Raw genomic sequence first — 27,256 nt, forward strand, 5'->3', positions numbered from 1 at the left:
TTGTGTTATTTGATAAAAGATTATGTTTGTTGTCGTTGTGCTTTATGTTATAGAAATGAGTGTAAAGCCGATAGTAAGCCTCTGGTGTTGTGACGAGGGATCTGGGGACCAAACTAAACCCTCCAACACACTGTAGCTCACACAGCACCTAAATCGTTAAATTAAACAACGGGTACTCCTCGGAGAATAGAGGGTCATAAAAATTCCCCTTCAGATTTGGACACAAGGGATAGATTGACGAATGCCATTCACCGCTCGCCGAGATGCTCCTAACACCGACTCTAATCTTATTAGGCGATGGGCGTGGCTTGTCGTGACTCTCAGCCAATCATTACCAGATTTTCCGTGAGAGTTTTTACACCTGTGTAATACAATGCACTTTGCGCATGCTCGCTGAATAAAATCAATGACAGTAACCGATGCCGGAGCGAGTTTTATTAACAAATTTGCTGTGTTATTTTTCAGTGTGTCCTGATCTAAATTTCCTGATGTATCACTCATAACAGTGCAGTTCCGGGACAACACTTGTGGCTTATGACAGTGCCGTGAAGGATGAGAGTACCAGAACTATAACACGTATTAGAGTATTGTCTATGTGGAATGCCCCGCTCGTTTCTCATTAAGAAAGAAGAAAACATGAGTGAAACCCCAGTTGACCCACAACACCGAAGTGCCTTTACAGTGGTTTCCCCAAGAAGAAAAGGTATATTTCAGTTGTTTTTATTTTTTTTCAAAAAATGAAATATGCGTATACATTAAATTGAATTTTTGATGATAGTTTTTATCAATTAAATGACTTTAATGTCAAATTGTTAAGATTAAGTTTCTGTTTTCTTGAAATAGATATTGCGCCAAATCACCCAACACGGTAGTTTCTGTTGTGTAATTTTATTTTCGTAAGTGACTGATACTCTTCGTTGTTTTATTAAGTTTATAACGCTACACACTCGGATGATGATCAGCGTACATTGTTTCTTCTTATTTTTACATCTTAGTGATAGATAAATGGAGAATATCATACAGATATCTACTATTTGTCGCTTTTTTAACAAGTTTCGTGTTGGTTACATTTCTAGCAAATGTTTAATAACTGAACATAACATTATATAAATATTATACAAAACACTACAAATTTTCAGATGCGTATAAGTAGATTATATATAGTAGATAAGGAAATGGTTTTTAAGAGTTTTTTCTTGGTCGATTGATATAGAGGTATCAAACATGTGTCAATATACAGTGTTTCATGTCAGAAAGAAAACATATTCTATATCGCCGCATTACTTATGTGTTGTGTACGAAAAGAAATGTGAAAAGATTTATTCATGAGGTTAAAGGAGATTTAATAAGTACTTTAGTTAAATCAGCGTTCGCGTACATCAACAATCCCATTTTGTCTAAGTGATCATTAACAGTTGGGATTAAATCGTTTAACATTAGCATTTTACTAAATGTAGATTTCACCTGATTTAAAAACATCCCGGGGACTTGTTATTCTACTAAATCAATTCTCCGTCTAACTGGGTTATTAAACAAGTAATTTCTACATGTATGTATATAATACATCTTTTGCCGCAAATACTTTCCGACTTAAGATGTTACTAATTATATGTATGTGATATATGAACTTTTTTTTATTTTTGCATATATTTATTTCAATGCTTGTATTAAAAAATGTTTTGTATATTTAAAATTCGAGCATATATGCAGTAAAGTATATGAGAAGAAAACTGAATTATACTTAATCGTACGCCATCATTTAGTCTGATTTCTTCGTTTCTAAAGGCATTAAAATTATCAAATCTTTTGCAGTGATATATGTCTTCACGATTTATATAATAAATAAGATAAATGTTTGTTAGTTGTAAATTAAATCAAGTGTCTAACTTCATGTTTCAAGTAAAAACCTTAATTCGGTTATTACTTTATGTATATCTACACTGTAAAATTTATTACAAACTTTTAGAAAATATAATGAAAGTTATCACATATGAAGAAAGTTTTTGTTTCATTCTTTCTGAAAAAATAGCGGACATTTCAGCCTAAATATAGGGAATATATAACTCTTGGATTATGCTACTTTTTTGCATTTTATTTAATGAACAGAAACTGTATTTAAAAAAAAACCATTATGAATCAATTGGTTAAATAAAATCAATCATTTTGATTTTAATATTATGTCTGTCTATAATTATTAATTAACATTTAGTTACTTGCTTATTTGTTTTTGATTTATTATTTGAAATGAATATTTATCCTGTTTTAATATTTCAGAATAATAAACACTCGTTCAATCTCTTTTTTGTTTAAATATAGATCATTTTTGAGATAGAATTATACATATACAATTATGATAACTCTCAATTTACTTAACATATGACATATTGTTTTCATTAATTGTTTTACCATTTGTTTTTAATTTAATAATATCAACAATGGCCTGGGTAGCAGATTTAATTAATTTTCACATGATTAAGTTGTGTGTGGCACGTTTAATTCAACTTTACTACATTTCCAATTAAGTGGACTTCAACTATTAATTATAATTAATCATTTAAAGAAGTCAACATTTCTCTCTTTATGCATTAATAAACTATCCTGATTTTGAGAACAATCGCCCGTGTATCCCTGATTTGTGGACAATCGCCCGTGTACCCCTGATTTTGTTTATCTTTTTTTTTTCTAATATGAAGAGATAGTGAATACTTATAAAATGCCGAATATTTTTTCCGAATTTTCATACTTATTTATACCAAACTTCTACACAAGTTGCATTTCTTTTGGTTTGTAAATATTAATAAAACGAAAAACTAATTTATTATTCATTGATACCACAATTCTATCATATATTCAGTAGTATCTTAAAGAATTACACAAAGTGTACATCTTATTCTAACACTAAAGACAAAGGCGTCGTTGATATTTCCTGTAAGTGATGATTCTATCGATTGTGTGTTTCTGTTGGACGATTATCACTGCCGTCTATAAACTTCCACAAATAGACTTATGTATATTACTTATTTACGCAGCTGTTTCTGGGAATACCCTACACAGAATACATGTATATGTAAATTATTTATTTATTTTTATTATTATTGTTATTTATTTATTTATTTATTTTGTAAACACGGAAATATTACTGTAATCACACAGGTATTTTACAATATGCCAGATCAGCAAACCAGTACATTTTATATGACTTCGATAACATGATAGTAAATGATAGTAATAATTATTTAAAGTTTTATTTCATGTTTTATTTTTAAAACTCACTCCGAAAGGTTGAAGGTTCATTAATAATGAAACAGTTTAACTCTACAAGCTTAGATGAAGGACTGAAAAGCGAATAATTTTCTCCCTGAACACCAATCATTTTTCCGTATTGGCGCAAAAAACGTATGAATCAAAGATATCTTTAAATCAGAAAGCCAATATTGAATCGTTGAAGTTCAATCATAATTAGAAAAAAAGTCTTTGTGAATTCCTGCGATAGGAAGTGGTAAATGATGGTGGATTGTAGAACCCGATATATATCGCGTCCGTACAGATTTCGGTACACGGCGCCATGTGTTCAGTAGGCCCCGATTCCAGGGTTTTTGACATCATTTCCGGGTTGCATCTTCGCTGACGGAAGCGACAATCACAACAACCCCCTTAAAACAATCATTAGCCTCTGGCCTTTAAAATAAATCGGGTTTTATAGGCGGAAGTCGGCCCTGCTTCTCACCTGTCGTCGGGCACTGAAAGAGGAAATAACCGCAATCCGAAACAAGGGCTCGTTATAAAACACATCTTTAACTTTGATCTTGATAGATTTTTAATCAGACCATTTCATACTTTCTGGCCGGAAACAGTTTCAGAGATGTGCATTTTAGATTGTTCGTGTCCATTCGGTTGTGAAATTGAGAATCATGGATGGCTGAATCTGCACCGTCACTGAGCCGTGACCAGGTGATTTGTCGAGAGAGACTCTAATCTGCCGATACACATCACTGATCAACCAACAGAATCCGTCTTCTCATTTTAAATGGCAATCAAAGTGTAATGCGTACCCTTTACACAGACACGCGCATGTTGTGATAAACTGGATAATCAAATAAATTATATATATATGATATAACGATGCGATAGCGTTATGAAGCAGCGCCAAAGTAAATCGACACGGGCTTGTTATAGATAATTATAAGTGACAGTCATTTAACTCGGCGCCTATTAAATATTAATTATAAATCATTATTTCCTTTTCTTACCTATTCATAAAATAACACGAAATAATGCATGTTTATAGGTTATGGTTTTATTTACCTCGTGCACTTAATAACCCTTTTCTATCTTTTGACATACACACAGCTGATTCAGAAACATTCATTGTTAACATGTACTGCGTATTATTTCATTGTTTGTGAAACACCTTTTTCACGAATTTTTACCAAAAAAAAAATGATTATCAATAAATCAATAACACGTGATTAAATCAAGTATGTATAACATCTAGGGTCAATGTTAAATGTATATTAAACTGGTCGAAATATAACCGAGAGCGAATTCGTGAGCAAATGTATTATATTCCATCAGATTTATGATGACTTAATATCATGCTTACAAAAACAAAGGTATTTATACACCACTTTATATTTATATATTTCATTTCAACTTGCGGCAAATAAGATATAGACTGTTGTTTATAAAATTGAAAGTGTGTCAAAACATCGGCCTCTGCACAGCAATAACTAGATAAGTTCTCAAAAGATACTCATCTTTTTTTACAGATCTGAGTTCCGAATCCGATATGAGATCCCCATCTCCCGCTCATTCCTCAAAATCAACATCATCACTATCTCCCGGAAGTGGCTCCATGTCGGACTCAACAGAAGACGCCAACCAAGGGCAGATAAGCCAGTCTTCACTAGAGGGAACTAACTTTAATGCATTTAGACCCTGGCTGTGCGAACCTATCAAAAAACAAGCACACTCAAATAAAACCTCATCATGTAAGTAATATTTTATATCTTAATTTTTTTATTACTAATTATCCAACTGCCAATGTTAGTTGTAAGATTTTTTCGTTATTGATAAAGTTGAGAAATAAATTAAAAAACAACAAGTGGGATTTGCTAAATATTCTGGTTTATTGTAGGTGTAAATGTGTCGTCTCACGCAGCCCTGCAGAACGCCATGAAGAACGCCACCATGTCTGATCTCTACCGTTACCAGTTCGCTCAAGTGTTCTACCGTTCTCCTCTCTTCTCTTATGGACAGACACCCTTCTGGACAGATCCACGCTTCTATAGGTTCTTCGGGCAGAGGAAGGACATGATCAATCCTTTTCTACCCAACATGATGAAGTATTCTGAGGAGGGGGAGGTAACTGGTATGGTCAAAGGCTCGTTTGAATGCATGAAATGCATGAAACAGTTCAGTACCCCACATGGACTCGAAGTGCACGTGCGTCGGTCTCACAGTGGACGCCGTCCGTACGCGTGTGAGGTGTGTAATAAGACGTTTGGACACTCGGTCAGTTTGACGCAACACAGAGCGGTTCACACGCAGGAAAAGAGTTTCCAGTGTCAGCAGTGCGGCAAGAGTTTCAAGCGTTCCTCTACATTGTCCACTCACCTCCTGATCCACAGTGACACCAGACCCTATCCATGTCCATACTGCGGCAAGAGGTTCCACCAGAAATCAGACATGAAAAAACACACGTACATTCACACAGGTAACCACATTTATTTCCATTTTCTGTGTTACTAATTATCACCAGGGAGGAATATTTCAAAATAACACTATCTAGTTACTTACTACAAATCCATTTTGCGAAAAATATCCTATTATTATATGTTCAAAACAGTTGAAATATGGAACTCATATTACTAACTTTGGATTGACGAATGTCCAACCATTTAATTAAATATGATGTTATGATGCAATAAATTCATTGTGTTACGTACTCTGTTCTATTTTAATGTACCACAGCCTCCTAGAATACACTGTTGCTTTCCTTTTGTATGCATCTTGACTACTTCATACATATATCAACCCCATTTTACCTTGCAATTGTTGATAGGATTTCAAAATCAAACTTTCCCTCAAACTGTCACCGTCTTCCAACTGCATTACTATTGTAAACATCAAGCTTCAGGAAAAATATACCAATAAATGATAAAATGTGACAATTAATTAGTAATGAAACTTCAAAAAAATGAGAAGAATCGAATACAAACAATTTAAACACATTTGATTTAATTAAAACATTCAAATGAAGTTGAGCACTACTAATGAAAATGAAACTGATAGACCATTTGAAATTTGTGAATGCAGATTTAACAAGAAATTAAACATTGATATATTCTGAAGATTTTTAAACTAAAACGTTTTACTTAATCAACTAATCAGTGAAGTCAATATGACCAGATTTGTAAGCGGCTAGATCTTGTTGGGTCAATTTTCGGACAAAGTAATGTAATCCTTCCTTGGTGAACGTAAGGGAATATCATATTAAGAATCCATTGCCACAATAATCTGTAGGAAATCAGCCAGGTTTTTTTCTGACACCACCTGCTCAATCTACAGCACTTACTCAACGGAATACAGACCAAAGAATATACAGCAACGATAACTGCAACTTAAATTATATTACTCCATCAGGAATATTTCAAAACAGAGCATTGTTTAAACCAACAACGAAAATGTAGGAATTTGATCATATTATAACCTAAATCTAAACAGATATTTGACAAAACATTATTTGAAGTCAGCTTGGTTCACGCACTAACAACACAATACACTTGTAAAATAAGCTTAAACATATGTTTTATGTTTTATGTTGTGTGGAAGGGATACTTATACTATTTAATGTTTATATGATTTATGAGTTGAATCTTGAGCCATAACACGGCTAGCAATGAGTGATTTGTGTTGTTGCCCCATAAAGTAAAAAGATAATAAATACTTTTTAATCCTAACACTTTATAGACTGTAATCAAACATATGAAAACCCATGTGTCCCGTACTTTTTTCATAGAAATGATGACGTCGTTTTATCATACAATCCAATGCGATATCGCAACGGTAAAAATACAAAATGAGAAGAGATGTTATAACATTTTATTTCAAGCAAAGGGAAATGATATCGTTGCAAAGAAGACCAAATTATTATATACGGCATATCTAGCAACGTTAAAGAGTGAATCTTATACCTGTTGTTTCATTTCCCTGTATCCTTCCTTTTTGTGTCACAGCACTTAACAGTAGCCACTTACAATTTAATTAACTTAGTAATGTCCCTGTCCAATTGCTTTATTCATAATATTGAGAGGACTGATTAATATATTAATCTAAATTGACTTCCGTTTTTCCCTTGATAGTTTTGACTTATGTATATGTTTGAATACATTAAACCGATTCAGTATCATTTTGTACACTAAACTTCTATTTTATCTTTTGTTTTTCATTATGATTATCTACTCGACGAGAACTTTTATGTGATTTAAGTTTCTTCGTGTGTTCTGATGTATCTGTGTTTAAGATTCAAATTGCTCTGTATTCTACAGGATATTTTAATGATTTATTTTTCGATAAGTAAATTGAGCTAATTGATCTGCGTTTTTTAACAATATAATAAGATGATATATGAAACAGATATACAAGGATTCAAAGATAGAATAATAAGGTGTTTCCTAGCACAAACATGTATCTTATCATGTATACCATCATTTACTACTGTTAATGGAAATACAGAAAAATGTATATATCAGATTTCTAAACAAATTATAATTCAAAAATGTGAATTTGTACTTTACAATAGTGACAGGCACGACAAAGTAAGCAACTGTACTTACTAAATACAATTTTACATGGATTAGACTATCGTTTTATATATCAAGCCGATAATAGCGACGACATACTTTGTTAACCTATTCATATTTTATCATATTCCCGTAGGAATAACTTATTGGATAGTTGATTCATTTATGTGGAGTATTACTAACTACCAAGCACTCCAGCTAAGTTGTGTTTGATCTGATTGACCCCTGTCACAAACATATTTTGTTTCGAGTCAAGTGAATATGTTACAATGGACTTATGGTATAATTTTCGATATCATATCATGTAGAGATATACTTTTTATCAAATGATTGTTGTTAATTTAGATCACTAAACTAACTCTCTAAAATCTTGTAGGATAGGTCTAAATAAAGTTAGACAGTAATTTATGCTTAGTCTATGTAGAGAAGGAAGCGAAGGAGTTTAATCGATACTTGGATGGTCGTTTAAATTAATAGATCGAGTAATTTCAGCCAAGCATTTTAAAACAAAACTGACTAATTCAATCGTTCAGATATGCCTTGATATCCTTGATCTACCTCGACCTAGTAATACCATAAACAGTAGAGTTAAACACCAAGAGAGTTAATGAAACTAATTAATGTTAAATAAAAGTCAAGGTGTTACAAGTAACATCTCGTGTGGCTTCGAGAATTAACGCGAAATCACCGGAGCGTGATGGATCAATGGCTGTGCCATATGGCCGAATGATCTCAGGTCTTCGCGGTTTGTACCTTCCTTGAAAGTGAATTATGGATGCTACTAATGAAATATAATCGATTGTTTGAAATAAAGCAGAATGTTTTTAGATCCTTTGAAGTGTGCAACTTATTAAAATCAACATTACATCATTTCTTTGATCTATTTGCATATTATCAACATGTGAAATTAAAACCTCGTGTTTGCAAAACGACGGATATGCATATATACTAAACAGAACCTCGAAAATTAATAATAAGTGAACGCAATTTCTTCTATTTCCGAACTCCTTGCCTGACATATATTTTAATTCATGCTTTTACTTTGTTACTTTGATATTGTAAACAATAGTCCTTGTTTTTTGCAATCCACTAATAATCAATTTCCAAGAAAAAACTTTTAATTTAAATCCATGACTATCTACGAAATTGATCTGTTGAATAATCTGAATAATTCCTCAACATTTGATGACTTTATTAACCGTTAACTCGCCAGGATGGTTGGCCTCGACTAGCGATAATCATTGAACTAAATCGGCGGATTACACTAATATAACCATGACATGTCGGCTTGACAATTAACACGAGCCCAGGCTATCACAATATTATCAAAAAACATTTAATCAGACTATCTCATGTTAAATACTTTAGAGCGAAATAGTGAGAATAAGCGTCTTGGTCAGAGTGTGTATTGAGTGAGCCAAGTCGGAGGGAGTGCCGGGAGTGATTCGATCAGTCAGCGGACACCTAATACTTGCTTGTAAACTAATTAATCAATCACGTCTCTGTCGGTATTAAGGCTTCGCCATCTAATGTGACGTTTGCCTGCCAAGCCTGGTCAGTTTCAAATCTCTATGATATTTGATTTCGTCAATGGAAGGAGTAAGAGAGACAGTTTGAGATTGGTCCCCGACCAATCTATGTAATGGTCCCCGCGGCTTATTGGATTTGGTCTCCTTGATTTCTCACGGCCCTGTTTACGCTGCCAGATCAGAATGCTAATTTTTGATATCTGCATAAATCGAAGTTTTCCGAACCGCAGTCATAATCAAATCAAAGATGCTGATGAAGATAACATTAACCCCTACTGGTTTGAATTCTTAACCAAATTTGAGGCGTGAACTTTGTCAGACCACCATCTAACACAATAAGTCGGAAGGCGGGTCACCTCCATGTTTATGTGATTTCCATTACGGCACTAATTCTCCTGATCGGACATGAGATTGGCATTGTAAATCCGCACCGACGAGTTTCCTTGTCACTGTGGATTCGCTAGTCCACATGAGTCGGAACACACCTCCTCCAGGAATTCCAAGGATATCTCCGAGCTTCCTGTTCGGTAGGGAAAATGGCACTGACGGACACCAAATCAACTATGTTTAGTTCTCACAGTGACAGAAATCAACCTCGGACATGTCTTAATATGACAACGTTAATAAAATAAATCATTGGCGAAAATAATATGATCCCTCAAAAGGGTAAACAAAAAATTCAAATGTTTCAGTAAAGCAATTACTGGAGGAATAAAAGTCCTAAGAGATTGTTTCATTTTTTTATTTTCTGATAAATAAAAAAAAATGTGACTGACAAATTTAGAATTATTATTAAATCATTCGGGTCTAGAAATGCCTGCGCTCTAATATACTTTGTTATTATAGATTCCCGTGGTGTCGTAATTCCATCTTTGCATATTACAGAGTAACCTCCCTTTGCGGGTAGGTATCGATTGTTACATCATAATTATTGTGAGCGCAATTCACGTCGTTTGCTCCGAAAAGTATGATTTTACGCTCGGAAACACATGATGTTACAATCAATACCTACCCGCAAGGGCAGATAACTATGTAATATACAAATACAGAATACCACTGACGCGCTAACCCTGACGTCACTTAATACGTATGCGCGAGTCGTCGGTATTATATATGTAATCGTAAAATGTTTAGGAAGTCGATATATCATGTAACTATGTAAAATTAACAAAAAGAGTTCACTAAGAACGTCAACAAAAATTGTTCTACCTTTATTGGTATTTCACCATCACCAAAGAGGATTCGCTTTATACGTGGTACATATGTATGTTTTGACTTGGTTATTGCTTTATAAATAAAAGCACACATTGTATTTAAAAAAACGAATTTGAACATAACATTTATCATCATAATTAAACTAAAAGTTGCCCCACTGCCGACAGTGCATAAACGATACTCACCATTTTAACAATAATTGGTCTTATTATTTATAAATATGTCTAATTAACACAAAAAATTATATAAAATAATTTATTTTGCTTTTGGTGCGTCCGCAATCAGTTCTTCATTCAATATAGACATAGTGCCAGGCAATTAATTATTTCAATATTTTTATCTTGAAGTAAAATTAGAAGAACAAACTTTTTTCAATGGTGGTAATTGCGTAAATAACTTTTGTGACTGAAGATAAATACGCTATCGTCTGCTCCTGTTTTTGATGCGGTGGAGTATCTTTCAAGATTGTAAAATAAAAATTTATATTGTTTTGCAACATAAGGCTAAGAAAATTCCCCTCCTTTATATACGACATAAACAAATCCGGTTAATAACAACACGAGTATGAAATGATGATTAATAACGTACAGAGTGTACTATATTTTCTTCGGGAATATAGAATGTTTGATTTAGGTTTGGTTTTGATAAATAATTATCATTTTGTTGATGAAATAGTTTTAACGCATAATTGATAACTTTTGCTGTAGTTCCCTGTTGAAATCGTTGGTTGATGTTTCTTTGTCTTGTATGTTACAGGTGAGAAGCCATACAAATGTACACACTGTGGAAAGGCTTTCAGTCAATCATCGAATCTCATCACGCACTGTCGGAAACACACAGGCTTCAAACCCTTCTCCTGCGACAAGTGTGGCCGCTCGTTCCAACGCAAAGTGGACTACCGAAGACACCACGAGACACAGCACGCTGATGAATGCGTTCCAGCGGATGCGGGAACACCTGTCTCTACTATGTCACCGCAGCAAGTGTCTGGGATGTGAGCATACAAACGTTCTTCCTGCATTGTGACTTTCTACACGAAAGACTAATATTGTTTGTAATGACGTGGAATCACTAAGACAAAAGAATCATTCGTAATTAGTGATTTGGTTCTAAAATGTTGGCACAATAAGAAGGCAGCATTAGAAGACTTTATGTGTCGATAAACGCTCTTCAACCATCCATCTTTTGGTTATGGTAGTTTGGTTACTTACAAATGTACTAATGGTGAAAGGGTGGAGAAGGAATGAATGGTTTCAAAGAATCCTTACTATGACAATAACCACGGATTTGACACAAACAATGGCATTAGCTTTGATGTTGGTACCTTGTGCATTGGCTGCAATACATGAATGAATGGCTACCGTGATTAGTGCTATAGGGACCACTTAGTGCTATACAGGGGTGATTAGAGCCCAAATGTTACTTGTTATAGAAAAAGTTGATCGCTCAATTAAAAATGTTTTGGGGATATTGAGATCTTCATTTATTATAATAATATGTAAAGATTCATATTATATGCTGTTATTGAAATTTTCTTATCATTATTTATAGATAACGTGTGTATGAATGTATATATGTAGTGTTATGTGTGACAGGGTCACGTGACATGGTCATGCGCATTCTGTGATAAATGTTAATTTAATTCCTTTTCAAATTAGAAATACGCACATTTTAGTGAATTTATTTCACGTTATATCTAAATGTAACCAGAGTAAAGTGCTGCTAACTAGCCGATTTTAAGATTTAGCGTGCTTTGTTTAGTTTAAACAGAACAAGATGGTCTACCACGGTCTACCACGGTTTACTACATTTTACCACGGTTACCATAACCACGGTCTTCCACTGTCTACCAAGGTTTACCACGGTTTACCACGGTGTACCACGGTCTTCCACGGTCTTCCACTGTCTTCTGTTTCACGGTTGTGGGCAATATGTTCCGTAGTTTTTATTTATACATTGTTAAAAATAATCACGAAGTTGAAATTTTAGCTTTATTCTGAAACATTTCCATTATAATTTCGAGCTGGATTTTAAAAACAAAATATGAGCGTTCGATGTGAATGATTTTGCTCTATGCAAAAGAGCACACGCTGTTTTCGTTTTTCAACATAAAAATATACACATTGACATACTGTGACCTTCGGGGCTTATGCTGCACCATGATGGAACTGAATCAATTTGATATATGTGTCTTTGTTCCGAATGTATTACCTGTGTATGTAAATGCTAATTTATTCAAAATTTCTACCACCAGTGATTTCCACAGTTATTCTTCAGATAACAATCTAACTCACTAAACACTTATTTATGCAAAATTCCCTGTGTAGTTGGTAATAAATTATGTTACATTAGTTTTGGAAGTTGAGTTTTTCCTTTGTCACCTTGTTGTGAACCATTGGGTTACGAACTATCGATAGTACTGAATTAACCAATTAAATAATATATTTGAGAGTGTAAGAGTTCTAACGGATTTATTTTCTTTTAAATCAAATCCTTACACACAAGTCAGAATACTGAACAAAGCTTCAATTTTGTTTCATTTATTTTACTCATTCTCACAGCTGCATATATATTTTAAACCATCAAACAATTACAGAAAGGGCCTTGCCGAGGAGGACTATTTATCTATATACAGACAACTGGAAGCCTGAGGAATGTGTCTTCAGAAACCTTGCTCTCTTGACTTAAAGATTGTCGGTATCAGTGACAAATCCCCGAATGGCAGACTTTCCTGAAGCAGACAGAGTGGCAGTAAACTGGCGAGATTGTCTGTCAAGCTCAGCTGAAAGAGCTAGCCTTTATAGTGATGATCCCTCGCACCGACCAGTTGTAGTCTGAACACTAATTCTAAAGCATGATTAGTTTAACACCACCGCAATGATTTGTAACTTCAACATTAGCTTGTAAATTCAAAATTGTCAATCTCTAGCTCGGTTACACAAATAAAAAAAGTTACGACTTTGAAATAGACATACTCTCATTTAGTCATTTAGGTGTCTTATGATACATTGGTTATTATATATGTATATATCAAAGCTTTTGACAATATCAGACCTGGAGCAAACTGGTCAAGAGAGAAAATGTCTGGCTGAAAGGTCTAACAATAAACCTCGGCACGAGACAATCAACAAAATGTCATCGGTCAAGGTCGGGCATAAAGACAAGGCCAGATACGCCACAGAATGGGTATTGTCTCAAAGGATACCTCGGAACATTTTTTCTTAAATATCTGTTGATGCATTACAAATAAAGATTTCAAATTACGTTGTTTAACGTTGATAAATTGTAAACAACATGAATAATTTGTATATATTGAAAGGCATAGTTTTGATAGAATATCTAAACTAAGCCTACTATTTAACTCTATTGACTTTACCATCAATATGTCAATGCAATTTGATGAAATGGAATGTGAAATAGGGGCATATTAAAATACAAAGAATTCCTTGCAATAATCTGTTCGTTCTTATAACCTTTTAATTTATTTGAGATTCCATCCAATTTCTAAAGCGAATTAGAGATTACGCGTTGTCACAATTACATTAGATCTGCTTAAATAAAGACACATTTAGTGTATCGATGTAAGACTGGCCTGATAGCGTAAAACGCATCGATTTAAAAAAGCAACACCTATAGTCAAAATATATTTTCAACATTCATTCGAGTTTGAGCAGGTTCAATAGAATTTTCAATATCGACAAGAATATGATTATGTTTTATCGAAGTCTTTGCGAATTATTCTTTCAATACACTATTGTTTTTAAAGTTAAACAAATAAACTTTATTGAGAAACATACCTTGAATAATAATCTATGAATTCAATGTGGTATGCACATGAACTTGTAACTTTCCAATATCAAATTTCAGAATGATTGCTTTTTGACAATTTTTAAGTAAAAAATCAAAACAATATCAAATTCGTGCCACATTTGGTCAGATAGAATGATGGTCACTTTGGAAGTAAAGTAAGATATCTAATTAAAAGAATATTAAAATCAAATTTTATTTAATAATATCAAATGAACGAAACAGTAATTATGTAAAGATTATTTTTGAATCTTTCTTGATAAAAATACAAAAATTCTTATGTAAAGGATAAGTAAGTTTTCGTGAAGGATATTTAGTCAAAGTTATCAGATAAATACCTTTGTTTGAAAGAAAACTAATTTCCAGGAAGAAAAATATATATTGTTTGAATATTTATTTTAATCTTTTTATAGAATATGTGTCATTTTCTCTGTAAACAATAAAACAAATAGCTATAAAATTGCATAAAAATATAGTCGCACCAGCAAAATAAGCATATTACATTTTTTTTGTAAGTTATATGAGAAGATACATAGTATATCCGCTTTAGCACATAGGCATGATACATAAAAATTGCATTAGACTTTATAGTGTGAAGCTTTCTTCATTTAACCCTTTGAACATTTTTCAGTAGATTATAGCAAATGTATAAAGTATGTACAATGTATCTTTAAGTCATTTTTCTACAAAGACATTTTGGTTTCGGCAAAGCTATTGAATTCGAGAACTTAGTATAACACTGTCGTTGAGACACATCACACTTTTGTTTAAACAGCCTTAAAATTTCCGCCCCTTTTTACACAAAGATTGTTTTCTTACCTTTAATATAATTTTCAAGTAAAATATAAAATGTTATTGTTAATATTTTTAGTTAGATATAACCCATATCTATCAAATATTGAATATTCTTTAATTTTCAGGAAAAAAAATTGAAAATGTTTTCAATATTATTTATGCTAATTCATTGAAAATAATACATATTCTGTCATCCGATGAAATATAACATATTATATTTAAAAAAAAAACACCCCGAAGATGTATTCAATATGCTATTTCATTTATCCAAACCAAATTCAAAAATGAAATACCTTGCAGAAGTCTGTCATTTAAGATTTGAGATTATAAGCCAGACCTATTAGATTTCCATGAATAGAAAGTAATTGGGGTGATGTCTAGTGTTGGATGGGGATATGTATACGGGATGGAGCGGTGTCGGACAAGGTGGGGGTAATAGGTCCGGGCCCTTGTCAAGTGTCAGCACCTCGGATCATGAGGGCACACACCACTCTGTACTTTATAGACCAGATTAACTGGTCGGCACCAGGATCTCTCTGTCCTGTGGTATAGGTCTTCCTGACAGTGATGTATCCGTGCACTAGACTAACACGCCGATACGCCAACTAGCTTCGTTTATATTAATCTTTAATGGCCAATATTATTCAATTTTGATTACTAATTGGTTTTACGGTATTGTTTACGCGCGGGCAGCTTTACCATGTTTGATCCTGTTTAGTTTTGATAACTTACATGGTTTATGTATTCAGGCATTGTCACGGCTACACACTGTCACTGGAGCATTGTTATAACTAATTGTGTTACCTACCTGTAAGTGCAGGCGGCTCGCCCGGCTGATTATAACAAGTAATCTTTTTATATTGTACTCAGGACTATTAAATTATGTACACTCCGCTTGTATGCCTCCTGATCGATTACCAAATATGGGATGATTACACTAATAAACATTTGATTTAAAACAAATTAACACAATCGATAATCCAATCTAAACGAGTCAATTAAATATTTATTTAATGTGTATCTATTATCTTTTTTATGCACCCCTAACGGGATTCTGTTAATACTGTGGGATATTTATTTTTATTCCCGAGACAAATTGTTTTGTGTAGCTTTATTCTTGTGTAATTAATAATAAGTGATATAACTTGATAGTAGATAATTGTGTTTGTTCTGGAGTGAACAAATACATTCATTTTGATTACAATTTTAATAAATTAATAGGTGATTGTGCCAGATGTCTGTATCAGTAAAACCAAAGGGCTATTTTCACGATAGTTTTTTATTGTCATGTAGCATAGTTTTCATCACAATATGACATAATGTTATATAAAACTTCCTAGAAATGAGAACAAAACTATACAATAAATACAACTATGTCTATAGAGATTATTCAAATTACTAGTTTACTTTTTGGTAACATTGTATACTTACATCCAAATTGTAAAACAATAATCACAATTTTAAGTTAGATTAGAATTGTTGTTACATTCAATGTGATTAACATTTGTAGCTAAAACATACCGATATTTGTTAATTGCAGTAGTGTGTGTCAAATAAAACCTTATGTGATAGTTAAGTAGAATGAACTCTGATCTGTAGTATAAACATCACTTTTATTTGTAAGATTACAACTCATAGAAATAGTTAATCATTTACAAACCTAAGATAATGACGAAGAATTTGTGTAATAGGAGAAAATCTTAACATTAAACAATAAAATAGTTATGCTAAGTTTGAATTGTTGTCACTGCATTGTTCTCTTCAGCTGTACCTACATCTATTGTATAGGGCGATCCGGAATACACTAGCCACAACAATAGAACATTGGCACTCACACAATGTCGAGTACTGTCCACTAATCAACGGACAATGGTCTGGCGCGTGTCTCAGCCCAAACACCCGAGTACCGCGTTAGGCTACTACCCTGGGGCCTAACTTATCTTATTACCCCAAATCTGGGGGATTACGATGTCTATCAAATTGTTGAATGCTGATTTCTTAAAGCCTCGATGTTGAAAATCTTAAAGTGTTGTTACAGGTTAAGAGCCAAAACACTTACATATAATAACATAGCGGGACAGTGAAGGGTTTAGTGGTGCTGACCATTCATATAGAACTATGGTCATATAAAGTATTGTTAGCTTACTTGTCGATTTCTTTCTCGGTAAACGGTATTGCAAGTTAGATTTCTTATTTGATATTGTTATTATGTATAGCTTGAATTCAATTATTTGTTGATGTTGTTTTCGAGGGTTTTTTTTTCTTTCTTTCTTCTTCTCTTATATTTTATACGGTGTTTTTTTTTTCGTTTTTTTTTTTTCTTTTTCTTTTTTGTTTCTTAAAAGATACAACATGAACACACTCGTACATTAGTCATGATGAGTGTTTATTTGTGTATATGATATTTAGGTTAGAGCTTGATACCTAATGAAAACATTTCGGAATCGCTTGGCATTAGATCTGTAAAAGTATCACTGCATAATAGGACGTTTATGTTTATATATATCTAACACAAAGGATTTATCGTTATTGTAATAACATCTTATCACTGAAGTCTACTATCACAATCGCATTACTCTCTGCTTAACATTCAAAGTTTCTTCGCTCAGACACGCTGACAAGCTTTTTTTCTTAAACACACGCCAATCGTTTGATAAAAAAAGACCATAGAATGAACCACAATTTTTTCTAGTTGCTCTGTTTAATCAATTATCATTAAGCGAAAATTTCATTATTGTATAACGTTACCTTGTGATAATAGAAGATACTTAACGCCTTATCAAGTTGAAACATTTTTGTCGTGGTTTTGGCATCAATTTTTAGTATAGAAATACATTTCTCTGAACCTTAATCTGAAACAAAATCATGCTGCTGTTCCATTATCGTAGGATCTCGTCAGTATTATTGAATAAAAATAATTTATGATAGATATCTATATCACCTTATATTAAAAAATATTCGTTTTCAAGCGCTTTTTAGCTGTTGCTACTGATTAGGGGATGTTGTTTATAAAAGCAGAATTATTTAATTGTTTTTAGTATATTTTATCCATTATAAGAACATGCTACATTTATATATCTATATAAACACTGACTATAGAAGACGGATGTGTTTTAGTTACATCGTAATGTATAAAATGGATGAACAAAATTATGATATTTTCAATGTCATTCTCACATGTGTCGATTCAGATTTCATATGGGGCAAATATATGCAGGCCAATGCAGACGATAACATAAAAATACACACAATCATCACACTCGCATCTTACGAAATGTAGGGAGAAAACTCATAATTACTGCGAATAGTTCTCCGTACATTCAACTATTAATATATCAAACAGGAAAACGTCATACTATATACCTTCAAATTAAATTTATCTAATGTTCATTCTCACACCAAAATATTTTGCCACATTACAGGTACCACATTCATCTAGCATTCGAAGTTTGCATTAAACTAACGTTCTCATTCTCTATATTTTTGACATTTAGACAAGTATTATGATTCATTCATTACTAGATTATTGAATGTGTCTGCAATAACATTTTTATTTTCATCATTTATTTTACAATTATGTAAAGATTCTCACAACATGTATTCTGCATACGTGTATGCTAATCAAAATGCCGAAAGATACCAGGCAGCTATAACAGTACTTTTTCAATCATATTTCCAAGGACATGCACTTCGTGCCAATATCTATAGACTTTTTATTGAGGCATAAGTAATCTATGATAAAGATATGCCTCTTTATCTAAGCCACTAGTTCTGGTACATATTTCCCCCTCAGAATAATATTTTATTATGTTAATTGATATACATGTGTATGTCTATTTGACACCTTGTTGTCTATGCTGTATCTTTGTATGCTGGTCCTATTGTCTCAGCTTATTATGGCATACATTTATTTCTTATTCGTACATTACATGTATACCCTCGGTTGCTTCGCTCTGAGTATTGGTGTTAATTTCGATATTCCTTGTTAGTTCTATATATTGCAGGAACATTAAAAGTAAGACAGCATTGTAGTGTCCTCTTACCTGACACCAGATGGAAATGTACCACGATGACAAAGATATGGTGCAATGTCGTGATTTAGCTGTCGACAATCACACCTTCTCTCTCACACACGCCTTCGGATTTGTCATGTTTGTTATCTCAGCCAGAACAAACGTACCAATACTTAGTTCAAATGAACTTTCTGTTTCTGCTTGCAGTAAAGTCTAATGAAAAACGAAAGCTTGCAAAATTCACCAATTATTTATTTTTCAATGAAAAGTCACAGAAATAATAAAACCGGAGAGCATTACTTCAAATACTACTTAGTCAGTGTTTGTTAAATTATATTAGTAATGTTTCACCCATGTTTTCTCCCAAAGATACACACACGCGAGTTTTAACTGACACTTTTCCATGGCTTGAAAGATAACAAATAAAAATGAACGTGTTGTATTACAAATAATACAACATTTTGACGGATTTGTTATCGAAAATGAATCATTATTATTGAGAACATTGGGTTTGTACAGTTGAAATCATAATATCATAATATCGTTGACCACTATATTCGACCTCTTCGTGCGATATAAAGTACTAGTCCCTATGAGGTTTATCCTTGGCACAAGGATTAATTTGACCTCGATCTGCGTGGTAGAAGTAGCCGAGACAATATCACTGTGACCTAGATTGAAATGACATATGTGGTTGTGACCTAGATTAAAGTGCCAGGTGCCGTTATAGTTTTTGTGGTAGGTGTCGTCGACAAAGCTCACTATATTTTGACAACTGATCATCGGATTCTATTAATAATTTGCTATCTACTGATTCTTGAATGCCCAGCTTAATAATATCAAGAATGTTCAAGAGTTTTCGTAACCGTTTCTTAACTTTATTTAAATTGATTCACAAACAGCTACATCGGATAATATCTCAAACAGTTTAGGTATCATCAATATTATATTCTTCAAGCTTTTTAAACGATAACGTAACTAAACTCCAATATTTATATTAAGGCCAATTACTATTGATATATGACAGGTATTATTTTACAGCTTTGCTTCTAAATTTAATGATGTTCGCACAGTTTTAAAACAACATCAACAGGAATTGCATATCATAAAAAAATTCAAATCATTTCATATTGCTAATTTTCTACCCAAAATAGAGTTTTATGGCAGCGCTTGAAATAAATCCTATCTAAACAACATATCGACCGTTTGATCCAGTGATGTAATCTTTTTGTTTTGATTAGTCCTTTGATTCATTCTAAAACACTTCCGGGTGTATCCTTAACTTGTCAGTCCCACGCTGACATATGGTAGATGTGTGTTGGCTTTACTGGAGTGTGGCTTAGCCACTTATCAACAGCTTTGTTCAATTATTCCAATATAATCATGAATAAGTAGACAATACGGCGTGAGTGTAAAACATCCCCATGTCTTTGGTAATTAGGTAACAAAGAAAGAAACGTTGATATCATGTTTCATTACATTAATTTATACATGAAAAAAACCTGACGATTTGTTGATACTTATGGGTCACACAACATATGCTGTATGTGGTCGTCCTGGCAGCTATAGAGAATCTTGCATAATATTTGTCAAATTGCGCCGGGATAGAGTAGAATTAGAAATTATTATGAACAAATCAAGGTTAACATAATCATTGTTATGTTCTTTACAAACGAAATATTGATAATAGCAAGATGCAATACAAAATTTAACCGAGTCAAATATCGATTTTGCCTTTCATTTGTTCATTAAACTAAAAACATCTATAACGATTTGTATCATTATTCTTATTTGGAATATATTCTTTTGTAATACTTAACGAACAATATAGACATCTACACAATGTTCCATTTGATCAAGAAATCTGTGAAAGCTGAAGTTTTTTCCTAGTAAATTAGTATGTTTATATCCGATTAAAGATTTCACTCCTTACCAACATATATAATGCTGAATTCTAAATTATACAGAATTTCTGGATTTCAGAAGCTGTAATCTCAGAACACGATAAATTCAACATGAATAAAAACAAACATACTTCAAATAAATTAAACCTATGTAACATCAAGAAAAAAAGCTTCACTATTTTCTGCACAAGAATAGTTCCAACATTCGTTACAATACCTAACCGCAAGAAAAATTATATAAAGATTAAGACAACCTTTAAACTCTTCGACTTACTAGTAAAAACATATACTTCTTATGATATTCACGATTTTAATATAGTTTTTCTTGAATTGTGTCTGTGTGGTGGTAGGCATTTAGCGTTTTTATGCTTTTTACTAATATTATTAATTCCCTTTTCCGTCATTAAAAATTCACTGTTAGTACATAAAAATTATATACCAATATTTTTTTTATAATGTACTTTTGAATACAATCTAGCTTTCATTAAAAGACCATCAATCAAGTGCTGTATTTATTTTAATTTTAAATAGCGACCGAGTTTTTCACTGATTACAACTTCTTATCACAATAAAATAGATTTCTGAAAGCTACAAATGAACTCAAAACACATTTTTAAACCTGCTCATATTTTCTCAAGACAATAATCGTTGTGCTTATAAAGTTTGTGATATAAATTATACCAATGATTAAGATTTTTAATTTCTGTTCATAACATATATTACCTACTTATATTTCTTTAGGATTATTTATAATTATATGAAGGAAAATATAATTAATTTTTAGATAATTATCAACTTTAATATTATCTTTTGTAAAATCTTTGTATGGATAAAAGCTACAGTAATTGTTATATCTGATAAAACAATCAGCTTCTGATGTATCAAGGCATTGTTCTGTAAATGGATTAGCAAACAAATGTTGGTTTATACCTATTGTTGTAAAGATTGTCAGCCTTCATCAACATATGCGTGTCTAATTGAGTTAGGAGGGACTCGACTAGTGTTGGGTCCGGGGCCTGGTTTGTGTTCCGGACTGCCCAGTGCCTATAACCTATCAACTCCAATACTTTTCTGTGTAAATTAGATCGACAAGCCCACGTCCGTAAAACAAATCATATGCGCGTCGACTCCCGTGAGATTCCGAAGTGATGGATCAATATCCGTTTTGATTGAGTTGCAAAAACCGCAAGAGCAGCGCTGTCTGGGCCAACTTGGCCCTTAAGACATCAGTGGGACGATTGGAGCAATGAAAATCACATAGAACTTGCTCGGGGTCTTGTTCCTATCAATGGCCAGGCCGCTAATATCACTTTATTGTTGGTTTGTGCTGACCATTTTCATAATATTTCATGTATATCTCACTTTCCTTAGTGTGTCTCCGAGGTGATTAATTACAGCCTTAGACAGACTGGTGTCAGCTCCGACTGCCCGACACGTATATTATCTGCATAGAATTGGAAAATACCTCATAATATGGATCGATTGATGCCGAGTGTTTATAATAAACATGAAAATCCTTACGAGTTTCAGATCATTGCACCGCCACACTGGCAATAAACTCTAGCAAAATACAACATTGCTTCATAGATTTGGGAGAACTCCAAGAATTACCAATCTCTAAGGGCTTGTACAACATATCCCATCATATGATACAGAACAAATTTGATGCGTTTGTATTTCAACCAGGAACAGCCTCTTTTAGATCTAAATTACAAAATCTCCAATCCGCTGGATACGGCACCATTCAAATTATTCTTTTGTTTTACATTAAAGGAAAAAACTTTCAATTAATAAAAGCATATTATGCATCAAAATAATGTTCAATATAACAAAAAAATTGTAGTAAAAAAATGTAAACAGTTCGAACAGATAAGCATTGAGAGTATGCTTGCTTCATATCGATAGATTAAAGAAAAGGAGGAGTGTCAATTTGGGCCCTCTGGTGGCCTTAATTGATAAACATAAGTTTTTGTTTACAGATACTTGGGGTTAGGACATCATGATATGATATCTTATTAAGGTCAGGTCGGAGTCCCTTGTGAGTTATGGGGTGTTAAACAGGAGGGTCAATTTTCTGTTTTGTCCAGTTTTATAATTTGGAATGATTTTTTATGAATTATAATGCATTTATATGTTGAAAATAAAACATTTTGGAAAATATATCTTCGGGTCTAAAAATAAGTCACAGTGACCTTTTATTTTTTAAACTTTAAAACACCAATAAAAGTATTGCTATGTTCAAAAGTAAGATAAACTGACTCAAGTAGTATTATTTTTCTGTAATGAAACTCATTTGAGAGAATGTAATTTTATATAATACAATCCATATTTAAAACATTTACAAAATCATTATTGCGTTTCAAAATTTTATAGCAAAGTATTTCAGCAAGTACATGACCCTCTGACATAAGCAAAAACATTAATTGGTGTTTTAAAGTTTGAAAAATAAAAATCTCCCTCAATTCTCCCCATGCTCCCCCTCCCCAATTCACAATATTCTTTGTCTAAGTTTATACATGCAAATATATTGCGCAATGCAATTTAATATATATAGCATTTTTTCTTGAATATTATGGCACCAGATGAACTTTATTCTTGAATAATTGACATTTAACAAAATTAGGTCACTGTGACCTATTTTTGACACAAAGTTATATTTTACAAAATACAACATATAAATGCATTATAATTCATAAAAAAATCATTCAAAAATATAAATTGGTTCCAACAAAAAACAGAAAGTTGCCCCTCCTGTTTAACCCCCCATAATTCACAAGGGACTCCGACCTGACCTTAATCACATTAATACCCTGATGTCCTAACCCCCGGGTATCTGTAAACACAAACTAATGCTTATTGGTCATGGCCACCAGAGGGCCCAAATTGACACTCCTCCTTTTGATAACGACTTGGATTTGAGGTGGCCGTTTTTTTTCTGAGTGAGCTTGGGATATCTCCAAAATTCAGATGGTACAATATATCAGATATCTTTTTTAAATAATAATTTTCCATTGACTAATAAAACACCAAATATTTCACTTAAGGAAAGGCATTGATTATATATATAAAGTAAAAAAGAGAACAAAAATAAAATGAGCGTGTGAAGTTTATAATAAACTTACTATTTAGTTTTTAATGTTATTACTTTTTATCCGCCTGTTATTTAATATAGAACATAGAATTCAAATGATAAGTCGAATTGAAGACATTTCTATTGTTTAATGATCAATCATGTCAACAAAACAACCGTTATTCTGTAAGATACTGCAGTGCTTGGCAGACATGCTTCAACATTTCGACATGAAATTACACACTATGAAAATGATTTTTTACCTTCTTTCGGGCAGGGAGAATATAACAGATCAATACAATATTTGATTGATTCATAATCATGTTCCAGATATAGTATTTATGCAGTGAAATACATAAAAAGCTGAAAAGGGAGATTTTTAAAGTATAAACGTGTAATTGACAGCCGATCGGTAGATTTGTGACGAAGAGTAGAAATGAGTATGTGTTAAACATTTTGTATTGCATGGTTATATGTTTAATGTGTAGGATGGGATAGTAAGAGATAAAGACGTGTTTTCCATGATGGCCACATTTTCATCATTTAACTGCATTCATTTGGAATTTATGGGAGTATGAATGCCAACTGAACAACATGTTATAAAGCGAGCTAGTGCTTCATGTTGTCACTGTCCAGTTAGTAATTATAGTTCAATGCTTATAATCACATTTGATAACAATTTTACAACAATATTATTATGTCGAGGAATCTTACATCCATAGTGAAAAACATTTTTATAGACAAGTACGGAACAGCCATATTAACAGCTATCTTCCTTGGTAGGTGAAACGACAATTGGGACAATGATAAAACGGAAGGCAGTTCATGTGCTGAGCAACGGCAACTGCGATGGTAAGATTACTACAGTGCAGTGAACACGTAAGTATATCCATGTACAGTGAACAGTGGAATAAGGAAGCATTTTAGTATTGGCCTTTAATCATGATGCAATATATATTTATATATTCGGGTATCCGTAACCATGCTTACAACAATAGGTAGGTTAGTTTTGTAAGTCTAAACAGTTTGATCCCATTTCAGAAAATCAGCGATTGTTGATTAAGGTAACATCAATAGATTAAAGTAAGCAAGCTTTTTGTTACTATTTATGTGGAAGCGTACTGAATGAATGGTAACTGCGTAACGAGACCCTTTAACTGTTGTGTGTTAGATGGATTTTAAATGAACAGACGAACATTTGTCAGATATTGGAATATTATGATTACTACCCCTGTGGTAAAACAAATCAAGTCACGTACTCAAAGTATCTTTCCAGTATCATGTGCGTGAGTTCAGTGAATTAATTAAAGATATTAAATCAGCGATGCTATCAAAGTTTGGTTTCTGTTTTTAAATTATGATCTAAGAACAGATTTTTTCATTGATCAACACATACAGATAACAGCTATTTCGGCAACAGACCGGTACGGTCTTTCAGCAACTGCCTATCCAGAAGCACTCTCGGTAATTAGGTACGCCTTTACAAGTTAATTAGCTACCTAGCTTCTCAACATTAAAAACAGCATAAAAGCCAGAGATAAATTTATCAACTCTGTATTTTTGTTGTTCTTTGCACTTGTATTGGCTAGAATTTGATGGACTACTTTACGTAATTACCTTGACTGCGGAAGCGCAAGAATACATAGAAATGAACAAATTGTAATTACATCATAAATCTGGATATCGTCACTGATTCCATCAAATTGTCGTCTGGTTCTCGTATAAACTCTCGGGAGAATTGACGGGACATTTACAAGCGTATTAGTGACAGAGACAATAGACCACGGATTGCACCTATCCATGCGAGATCAAAGACTATACAAGAGTTGATGGGACCGTAGAGAGAGAATAATGAATTTTGATTGTTTACAAACATGAAATAAGGCATCCCGTGGGAGAGCAGACAATATGTAAGGGCATGGTGATTAGTAATAGCACCGTGACTCTTTTTACGTTAATGGAAGGGTAAGGACACTAGCTCGAGGGTAAATGACATAGGTCTTTGACACTGGTGTTACTGTAACAAAGTTGAGCGGGGTTAAAATCTGGCAATATGTGATATTCAATGAAGCAAACGCTCGCGAATAGCAGACGCACTGCTATCATAACACCACGATTGGTCTTGATTTGTTAATATTCATTAGATGACTTGATTTGTGCTTTACTTAATTACATTGGTTTCAAATAATTAAAATAAAATTTAAAAAAAGATCTAAAGAAATATAGAACATCGCGTACACGATGACGTCTTTGATTGAGTTACAGGATATTAATGAAATAAAACATGATGATATGCTGTTAGAAGAATCAGAAGAACACTTGTCGACATACAATGATTTAAATAATGCATGCAATCATTAGGTTATGAAGTCATTGGTTGGACATTAAATTTCCTGTGTTTAATCAATATGAAAAAAATATGTTAACAATAAGGATAGATAAGACCAAAACATGCCAGAAAGAAAAAGTCAATGATGCCAAAATCACTTTTAGCAAAATACAAGCAAAGGTTGAAATGTGGTTAAAGAATGTTTTCCTATAAAAAAAACGAATTCTTCGGTTGGTGACCATTTTGTGAGTTAAAAATAATATCCATATATAATTTTAGCCATAGCCAATTTGAGTATGACTCAACATAATTGTCGTTTCCAGACAGGAAATTTCGAAGCGATATGGTCACAAAAACGGCTTAAATTAAGATTTAGAACAAAAGGTCAATGTATACCTATTCTATTGACAATGCATGTTACAGTGTAACCTTTCATGATCACTGGTCACTAACTGCCTCACACCGAATTCGGGGGACCCAGAGGTGGAGCGTTTGTGGTAATGTATCTTAAACACTAATACGAAATCGCTTGCCAATATCATTTGCTTGGTTTTTTTTTAGAAATGCGTTTTGTATAGATTTCTATTCCTACAGTCAGACTTGAGAACATCTACAGCCATACAGCACAATCACAATAATGTACCTCTGATTGATCAGCGTTTTCTGGAAACAGATTGAAATATTTTAAATACTTTTACACCTCCAAACGCACATTCCAGTGAATCTTCATTAAACGAGAACAATAGAATAATCAATTGTTATTATGTAGACGGGAGATCGTTGCTATCA

At 33.0% G+C, this 27,256-nt stretch overlaps 1 protein-coding gene across 1 annotated transcript; it reads left to right on the forward strand.

The window, feature by feature from the left end:
• Positions 1-439: 439 nt before the first annotated feature.
• Positions 440-12,902, forward strand: LOC138320869 (uncharacterized). Its single transcript, XM_069264147.1, has 4 exons — positions 440-703; positions 4,770-4,991; positions 5,138-5,716; positions 11,306-12,902. Exons 1-4 carry the CDS (start codon positions 601-603, stop codon positions 11,545-11,547), a joined length of 1,146 nt encoding a protein of 381 aa, XP_069120248.1. The 5' UTR covers positions 440-600; the 3' UTR covers positions 11,548-12,902.
• The last annotated feature ends 14,354 nt before the right edge of the window (positions 12,903-27,256 follow it).

This window comes from Argopecten irradians, chromosome 4 (genome assembly GCF_041381155.1).
Source record: "Argopecten irradians isolate NY chromosome 4, Ai_NY, whole genome shotgun sequence".
In the NCBI taxonomy this organism is placed as follows: domain Eukaryota; kingdom Metazoa; phylum Mollusca; class Bivalvia; order Pectinida; family Pectinidae; genus Argopecten; species Argopecten irradians.

Coding starts and splice junctions, on each gene's coding strand:
- LOC138320869 (XM_069264147.1), top strand. CDS start 601: ATGCCCCGCTCGTTTCTCATTAAGAAAGAAGAAAACATGAGTGAAACC. Junction 704..4,769: donor GGTTTCCCCAAGAAGAAAAG/GTATATTTCAGT, acceptor CTTTTTTTACAG/ATCTGAGTTCCGAATCCGAT. Junction 5,717..11,305: donor ACACACGTACATTCACACAG/GTAACCACATTT, acceptor TGTATGTTACAG/GTGAGAAGCCATACAAATGT.